The sequence below is a fragment of the Nicotiana tabacum genome, chromosome 15 (assembly GCF_000715075.1).
Source record: "Nicotiana tabacum cultivar K326 chromosome 15, ASM71507v2, whole genome shotgun sequence".
NCBI classification, from domain to species: Eukaryota; Viridiplantae; Streptophyta; class Magnoliopsida; order Solanales; family Solanaceae; genus Nicotiana; species Nicotiana tabacum.
Window position 1 is genome coordinate 15,520,083 of NC_134094.1, and position 9,577 is coordinate 15,529,659.

The 9,577-nt window shown below is 39.6% G+C and overlaps 1 protein-coding gene across 1 annotated transcript; it reads left to right on the top strand.

Moving 5' to 3' along the window:
- Nucleotides 1-1,346: 1,346 nt before the first annotated feature.
- On the top strand, nt 1,347-7,599 carry LOC142169535 (dimethylallylcistransferase CPT1, chloroplastic-like). The gene is made up of 2 exons (XM_075231405.1): nt 1,347-1,531; nt 7,155-7,599. The coding sequence occupies exons 1-2, from the start codon at nt 1,347-1,349 to the stop codon at nt 7,597-7,599; spliced, it is 630 nt and encodes a 209-aa protein (XP_075087506.1).
- The last annotated feature ends 1,978 nt before the right edge of the window (nt 7,600-9,577 follow it).

The following is a 9,577-nucleotide window of genomic DNA, read 5'->3' on the forward strand; positions in this document are numbered from 1 at the left end:
TTGTACCTCGTTACTACTACACCTAGGTTAGTCTTGATACTTACTAGGTATCGACCGTGGTGTACTTATATTACACTTCTGCATATTTTTGTGCAGATCCAGGTACATCGGAGCCTGTGGATTGTTAGATAGCGGATCATATATTGTTGTGGATACTTCAAGGTATACCTGCCGTCGCGTTTGTTGGTCTCGGAGTCACCTTCAGAAGTTATTTTGTACAGTTTATTTCTATTTTGGAACAGTTGTACTTAGAGATTTTCTAGCGAACTCAGTAGAGCTTATGACTTGTACTACCAGTTTTGGAATTTTTATCTTTATATCGAAATTTTTATTTCATATTTAACAGTTATTGGTTGACTTTTTTCCATTTATTCAGTAAGTATCAGGCTTACCTAGTCTTAAAGGCTAGGCGTCATCATGACATCCTACAGAAGGAAATCGGGGTCGTGATCAGAACTCTAGGTTCATAGGTGTTATGAGTCATAAGCGAGTTTAGTAGAGTCTTGCGGATCGGTATGGAGACGTATGTACGTATCTTCGAGAGGCTACAAAACTATTAGGAAAAATCTCCACTTCTTTTATTACTGTCGTGTGGATTTAGTTATTTCAAAGTTTGAGCCTTTGTATCTCTATGCTTTCATAGATGGTGAGGACACGCGCTACCAGATCAGTTGAGCAGAAACTCGCACTCCCTGCTAGAGCCGCGAGAGGTCAGGGTCGAGGAGGAGCACGTGCCACCACTAGATCACCTGTTAGAGTAAAAGTTGAGGACCCGCCAGTAGCTTTGGTTGGGGAAAGGCCCCGGAGCCTCATGTTGTTACCCCCTAGACTTTAGGAGACTTTAGCACAGTTCTTAAGCATGTTTGGTACATTGGCTCAAGCGGGATTGATCTCTATTGCACCAGCCAATTCACAGATTGGGGGAGGAGCTTAGACTCTCATCGCCCGTACTCTAGAGCAGCGGGCTAACATTGGTCATGTTTCGGATGTGGTGCCGGTACAACCTGATATTTCGGTTCAGCTTGAGGTCAGTCTAGGGGCATTAAAGAAGGAGCATAAGAAGCTTTAGCGGTTCAAAAGGTATAGTCCACCTACTTTTAGTGCCACATCTACCGAGGATACGTAGGGATTTGTAGAGAAGTGTCATCGTATTCTCCGCACCATGGGTATGGAGGTGAGCGGAGTTGCTTTTACTGCATTCCAACTATCAGGAGCACCATATCAGTAGTAGCAGGTTTACGAGGAGGGTAGCCCAGCCGATGCAGCGTCACTTTCTTGAGAGAGTTTGTTCCCAGACCCTTCGGGATGCATGGCATGTAGAGTTTGGGCAGCTGCATTAGGGCACCATGACGGTGTCAGAGTATGCCATCAGGTTCAGTGAGTTATCTCGTCAAGCACCTACTTTGGTTTCTACAGTCAGAGAGCGAGTCTGCAGTTTTAATGAGGGGCTCGGTTACGGTCTTAGATTCAGCACAGCTCAGGAGTTGGAGACTGATACTCCATTTCAGGAGGTTGTGGAGATTGCTAGGAAGTTAGAGTGTATCCGGGGTGAGGAGTGGGAGGAACATGAGACCAAGGGGTCTCAAGGTTTTGGAGGATTCAGTGGATTCTACTCTTTCGCGATGACCCATCATGGCGGATACTCGGGCAGTCGGCCAGTGCAGCCCGCACTTCAGAGTACTCATGGTGCTCTAGTTAGTCAGGGTACTTATATGGGGCAGTCATATTTTAGTGCGCCACCTGCACGGGGTTCCTATAGTGGTTATTTCAGTTATCTGGCACAGACTCAGTACAAGAAGCCACTCCCGCAGAGGAGTTGTTGTGAGTGTGGTGATACTAGACACATCATGAGAGATTGTCCCAGACTTGGGAGTGGCATATTTTATCAGATCACTCAAGCTATGGGCTTCATTCCATTTGTTACTCCATTTGTACAACCAGCTGGGGGGAGGACAGGCGGGTAGAGGGCGCCCTATAAGGGGAGGCCCATCCCGTTGATATGCTTTCAGTGGTATGGCTGAGGCTGCTGCACCAGATGGTTTCGTTACAGGTATGGTTTCGATTTTATAGAGGATCATCATTTTTATTTTGATTCGGTTCTGCTTATCGAGGTGAGTCCTCCTATCTTGCTTCACATACGGATGGGTTTCGTGATTTTGTACTCTACTTATGTGTTTACCCCTGTTGGGAGATTCTATAGTGGTAGTCGTGTCTATCATTTCGTCTTGATTCACTATTGTGAGCTATGAAACTAGAAGTGACTTTATGTTACTCATTACGGTAGGTGTTGATGTAATTTCTGGATGGTTTGATTACGATTTGTGATTTAGGTGCTCTATCGGTATGGGGAGTCCGTTACGTGTTGTGATTTTGTTTGCATAATAGTGTTAGTGGAAGTTTTCAATTGGTGTGGTATGTATTCTACTTGTGATTCATAGCTGAGGATAGGATCCTCACGTGTTCATGTGATTTGATGTGTCTGAACCGGGCTACATATTGCGGTGGAGTTATATTAGGATGAGATCCTTGTGATTAGTTCATGTGTTTTGATTCTCCATGGTGGTATTGATTCGTAGCATGGTACTGATAGGGAGTTGTGCTTGTCGGTCTTATTTGATAGTTCTCTCATGTGTTTCTCTTTGCATATCCAGTCCTATTCGAGCTGTGCTTATTGGGTTTTAGATTGCAAGGTGTATGGAGTGAATGGTCATATAATCTTCATGTTTCTTGCATCGTCGTTAGTGTTGTGAAGGTTTGGAACATGGTTCTAGCTGATATGAGATTAATTGTCGGTGCTGGATTTGATTATGGGCAGCTATGGTGGTCAGAGATGTTGTTATGGGCATATGCGTGATGTGTTACGCCATGTGGCTGTATCTCGTGGGTGCAGGCATGAGTTGTTACAGCTAGTTGAGGCTGATACCGTGTGTTGATGTAGGAATCGAGTATTTGGGAAATGATCAGATGGTGAAAATTTTGGTTCTAAGGTTTATTAGTGTGGGTAGAAGGAATAAGTTTCAGTTGAGATGGTGTTGTTGGGCCTATGTGTATTGGAGTGATGTGGGATCACCTGCGAGTACATGTATTGTGAGTACATTCAGTGATTTGATGACTTCGGAAGGGTTCTTGGCACGTTTGAGGATGAACGTTTGTTTAAGAGGGGGAGAATATAACGCCCCGACCGGTCATTTTGAGAATTCACATTCTTTTATGTGGCTTAAAGTCTTAAGCAGCTTCGTATTGTGTATCATGACTTGTGTGTGCGTCCGGGTTCATTTTTCGGATGATTTGGGATTGATTTGAAAGAATAATTCTTATTTTAGAAGCTTAAGTGGCAAGATTTCACCGGAGTTTGACTTTTGTGTAGACGACTTCTGAATGGTATTTGGATGAATCCAATAGATTTATATGGTGATTTTGGACTTAGGCGTATGTATGGATTTGGAGGTCCGTAGGGTGATTTGATGCATTTTGGCGAAAGTTGGAAAGTCGAAGGTTTGGAAGGTTGAGAGGTTTGACCGGTAGTTGCTTTATTGATATCAGGTTCAGATTTCGATTCCGGGAGTTGGTATAGCTTTGTTGTGTCATTTAGAATTTGCATGCAAAATTTGACTTCATTCATTGTTGAGTTGATATAATTCGGCGCAAGTTGTAGAAGTGGAAAGTTCATAAGTTCATTAAGTTCGATTTGAGATGCCATTCGTACTTTTGATATTGTTTGATGTGGTTTGAGACCTCGAGTAGGTCTATGTTATGTTTTTGGACTTATTGGTATGTTCGGACGGGGTCCCGAGGGGTTCGGGTGAATTTCGGATAGGTTTGGGTTATGTTGTGCTCGTTTTTTATGTTTCGACTTTATTTTTCAAGCATAAATGGTACCACATTAAGCAAATAAGGTCGATTTTCTATTTTGATTGAAGCATTAGATCAGTATCTTAGTTACAGAACCATAGCAAAAAGAATCGTCGAATTTGGACATCATATTATGGAGTTATGCTCATTTTAGTGTCGGAGAAGAGATATGTGTTGGTGCTTCGCAGATGTGAAGTTGGGTCCGCATGTGCGACCCTGCAGGTGCGAGAAATTGTCCGCAAAAGAGGAAATGACAGCTGGAAATGCCCAGGTGCGGATTTTTCGCAAAGGCGAAAATCCATGTGTATAAAAAAATCAAACCGCGTTCTTTTGATATTTTGAGATATAGTGTTCCGACTGAGGTAATTTTCGCGGCGTTCTTCTTGTCTTTTTATGCGGTTCAATATATAACTATAATTTTTATACTTTAATATGATTACAAAAGTTCATTTAAGAATTAATCCATATTTTGATTGGAGAATTGGGGGGTTTTATCAAAAACTTTTCTAAAGAGAATAATTGGATTTTGAACATCGATTCGGAGTCGGAATTGGATGAAATTAGTATGGCTGGACTCGTAATTGAATGGATGTTCAAATTTGATGAATTTTGTTGGATTCCAAGGTGCGATCCTGGGGTTTACTTTTTGGGTTGACTTTTTATTTGCATTAAAGATCGAAACTTAATTATTCGGAATTGTTTCCTATGGTTTTATTCATAATATTAAGTTATTTTGACTAGATTTGAGCCATCCAGAGATTGTTTCACACGAGAAGGTCATTGTAGAGTATCGATTTGGATTCTTTGAGGTAAGTATGTCGCCTAAATTTGTGTGAGGGAACTACCCCTTAGGATTTGAGTCATTTGTGCTAATTGTATTATGTGAAAGTCATGTACGCGAGGTCACGAGTACATACTCAGGCTTATATATGGAAATTGACCAGTTTAGACACTTAGGCTTCTTTCATCTATTCATTTGATTGTTAGCACATGTTGCATCTTTTATTCGTCATGTCTATTATCACATGCTTTATTCTTAGTTGTTGTTACATGTCACATTCTTTACTTGTCGAGTTTGATATTATATGCCTTATATGAAGTTGTTATTATTTTATTATTATGTGATTTCTTTTATTGTGGAGTTATTCTTTGTTGAAGTTGTTGTACATGAAATTCCTTTTGTTGCCGGGTTATTCTCATGCATTTAGACATAGTACTAGTTCGTGCCATATCTTTCATTCATGTTGTTGTTATTGAGATTTTATACACATTGTGTTTGAACCTTGTGCTATTTGTTGTGAAAATATTGATATTGTTGGATCTTTGGAAAGGTTAGGGCCTATGGGCACTTGTGTTACGAGTTGATACCCCGTGTTGTTGTGATGTTAGCAGTTATGAATTATTGTGTGGTTTTGGTTGTTGTTATGCGAAGTATAAGGGTGTCATTTCACCGTTGTTGTTATGTGGAGTATAAGGGTGGTATTTCACCGTTGTTGTTATGTGGAGTATAAGGGTGGCATTTCACCGTTGTTGTTATGCGGAGCATAAATGTGGCATATCACCGTTGTTGAATGTACGGAGTGATAAAGGTAGATATTATACAAAGTGTTACAGGTGGCTATCGGAGAGATAAGGGTGGCAAATGTTATTGTCAGCAGTGAGTGATAAGGGTGGCTATTACACAGAGTGATACGGGTGGCTATCAGAGAGATAAGGGTGGCAAGGTGAGGGATGGTGTGTGATTGTTTGGAGACATTGTGTTGGTGATTTTCGTGTGATGGTGTGCTTTTTACTTGTGTTTGTCATACACCTTACGTGACTTGCTTTGTTGTTTCCATGAGCTACTCGATGTTTTTGATATTAGTTGTTGACTTTGACTGCAGTAGTATACTCGAACAAGCTTACACGGTAGCATGCCACTTATACTAGCTTAGGAGTATGAAACTTGACATTTTATTGATCATGCACATATGTTCTTTTATTATTTGTTTTCATGTTGATATTGAGCATGCGACCATGCCGGGCGGATTATGATTATGAGCCTATGACCATGCGCGGTGGATTGTGATTGTGAGCATGTGGTCATGCCAGGTGGATTGTGATTGTGAGCTTGTGACCAGGCCGGGCGGATTGTGAATGTGAGCCTGTGATCATACCGGGAGGATTGAGATATTGGCACGTGAGTTATCCGTGCGATTGTGATTCGAGATATGGGAACGAAGTGCCATAAGTACATGATGATGGATTGGGACCTTTGACTTGTGACTATGAGATGAGGTATCACGGGGTCATTTTGTTGTGATTCTTGTGTTAGCATGACTTGATTAATTGATTGTCCTATGTGTTTCTTATTTGGTTTCAACGATACTTCTCGATGTTCTTGTTGCTTTACTGTTTATATTACATGTTGATTTTATTGTCATTTACTGATTTCTGCTTTCAATTATTAGCTTTATACTTCTATACTGCACATGTTACTTTGTGTCTTGACTTGTACCTCGTTACTACTCCACCGAGGTTAGTCTTAATACTTACTGGGTATCGACCGTGGTGTACTCATACTACACTTCTTCATATTTTTGTGTAGATCCAGGTACTTCGTAGTTTGTGGATTGTTAGATAGCAGATCAAATATTGTTGTGGAGACATCAAGGTATACCTGTCGTTGCGTTAGCAGGTTCGGAGTCACCTTCAAAAGTTATTTGTGTACAATTTATTTCTATTCCGGAATAGTTGTACATAGAGATTTTCTAGCGAACTCAGTAGAACTTATGACTTGTACTGCCGGTTTTGAAATTTTTGACTTTGTATAGAAATTTTGGTTTCATATTTAATAGTTATTGGTTTAATTTTTTTATTTATTCAATAAGTGTTAGGCTTACCTAGTCTTAAAGACTAGGTGTCATCACGACATCCTATGGGGAAAAATTGGGATCGTGACAACGGGCAAGCCTGTGGTACTAACTTGGGTGGTATATGAGTTCTTTGCAAGAGTGAGCAAATTCTTTTAATTTGAGAGTCCTTAAAATATACTTGAAATAATATTTGAGTGTATGGACTACTTTCTCTCTTTAGTTTGTTGGTGAGCACACATGATTTACAAAGGATTGGTAAAGTCCTTAGTTTTGTGAGGTCTTTTCACGGAAATGTATGCGTGCATGCCTCAATTTTGATGGTATAGAACTAAGAACTGGATAGAATAATTTTCTTCAAACGGCAGAAATAAAACACTTTATGAATTCCACCGAGTTTCTGTGCCAGGTTAACTTTGTCTTGACTTGATCATTGCCTTCAATCAATAGGTTTGGGCTACGAATATCTATCATTGGGTGTAGATCCAACCTTCCCATCACTTTGCAAAAACGCATAGAATTGACCGAGGAGACAACAAAGGCCGACGGACTTCACCTTGTGATTGCACTAAACTATGGAGGACATTATGACATATTACAGGCAACAAAAAGCATTGCCAGTAAAGTAATGAATGGTTCTCTACAGCTAGAAGACATTAACAAGAATTTATTTGACCAAGAATTTGAAAGCAAGTGTCTCAGTATTGCCAACCCCGATTTACTCACAAGAACTGGGGGCGAACAACGAGTCAGTAACTTCTTGTTGTGGCAGTTAGCTTATTCTGAATACTACTTCACCAAGACATTGTTTGCCGATTTTGGAGAAAAAGATCTTGAGGAGGCAATATGTAACTTTCAGCGAAGACACAGACGTTTTGGTGGACACAAATATTGAAAACATTACGTGGTTTCAAGCCCTCGTATGTCCTGTTTTATAATTGTATGTCACTTTATGAGCTCGAAAATATTTGCTATTATAAACCAAAAGTATCTCCGAACAATCTCGTCCATCAATCATGCCAATATTGGACCAATGCGGCTTTTGTTGTATTTATCGTAACTAAACCTTCCTTTATCACTAATACCAACATAATCAAATAAAATAGATCAAGTATGGATGTGTAGAATTAAAATTACATGCAATGTGATCGAAGCATGCCTATTTCCAACTGGTCCAACTGAAAAATAAGAGTGAAAAATAAACTGAATACTTTATTTTTACAGAAATAACCTCAATTATTCTTAAACTGAAATAATCTGAAACCTTACACTGAAAACCAAATTGTGTCTATAAAGAACATTTAAAAGGTTAAAAACTCCTAGTGAAACTGAATATCCATAAATAACATAACACCCGTATGAGCAGTGTGCTCATGTAGATCTTGGGTGGTGGTCACTTAGTAAGTGGATCCACAATCAAGGAGTTTGTACCAATATGTTCTACAGACACCAACCACTCTGAATTCTCTCTTTAACAATCAGGAACTTTATGTCAATGTGCCTTGATTTTTGTCAAACTTATGTTGTTATTGGAATACAAGATTGCTTACTTATTATCAAATAATAACTTAAGTGTTAGTTTAAGTTTATTCATAAATTTTCAGCGAGGGACAAAATTTTGCAATCATATTCCATAATCAGATTTCTCATAATATGCTATAAACTCAACTGTCATGGTAAAAAGGTGTTACGACCCAAAATCTAACTAGTCGAGATGGCACCTAACCCAACCCGCTAGGTAAGCCAGTTATCAACTATCCAATTCCAATAAAATTTAACAAGGTAATTAAGTAAAAGAAAATATCTAAATTTTATACATTCCCCAAGAACTGATAGCACAAATCACGAGCTTCTAGGAATAGAGTTTACAAAACTGGTATGAATTAAATACATCATCTGTTCGAAATATACATAAAGAGATTTTTATAAATCTAAGGATACCATGAACAAAAGGCAGCTACAACCGGAACGCAGGTACATCTTCAGATCCAGCTCCCATTGATCACAACAACATCAACAGCCAACATCTGCACGCAAGGTGCAGAAGTGTAGTATGAGTACAACCGACCTCATGTACTCAAAAAGTAACAAACCTAACCTTAGGTTGAAAGTAGTGACGAGCTTGTACCAATGTCAGGGTCCAGCTTCAATAACCAATAACAGCTCATAACAACATAAAGCGAGTAATAAAAGAAGTAACTCAAAGAATAAATGCTCAGCGAAATCATGGTTTCTGAAAATAATTCTGCCTTTCCAGTGTATCAGTGAAAATCCAAATCGTTTATCGAAGTTACCAAAAATATAAATAAGTTTGAAAACACTTATTTTTTTCCCAAAAATTCTTTCAATAATAAACAAGTTATTTCATTTTCTTTCCAGATAGCCAGTGTGAAATGCATCACCATGCCCATATGCCAATATGTGTGAGAAATCATGAATGACGTGATACCGTACAGTATGAGGAAAACACATCTCTATGTTTGTATGTCATGTGTGCATGCCAATGCAATGTATCTTAGAGATGAACTCATGTACTCACACTCTCAGAGTACTAAATCTCACTTTCTCACACATTCCACTCATCATGCTCAATTACTCGGTACTGTATATATGGCCAATCTGGCCCAGGGAATATCCATCCCGAAAATTACACATCAACTGATCATCAGTCACTCAGTACCGAGTAGGGCCAATCCAGCCAATGGAGAAGATCTATCTCGCGGTATATAATGCTTCGGGCAAGATCCATGTCTAGGGAAGATCCATCCCTTAATAATATCAACCGCCCTCACAAGGTGTGTGTAGACTCCGGAGGGGCTCCTTTAGCCCCAGCGCTATAGTCCGTACGGATAACTCACGTGCCATAGTATCAA

Excerpts from the sequence above, each read along its gene's own strand:
- LOC142169535 (XM_075231405.1), top strand. The coding sequence starts at position 1,347 with ATGACGGTGTCAGAGTATGCCATCAGGTTCAGTGAGTTATCTCGTCAA. Across the intron at positions 1,532-7,154 it reads GTTGTGGAGATTGCTAGGAA|GTTTGGGCTACGAATATCTA; the intron begins GTTAGAGTGTAT and ends TTCAATCAATAG.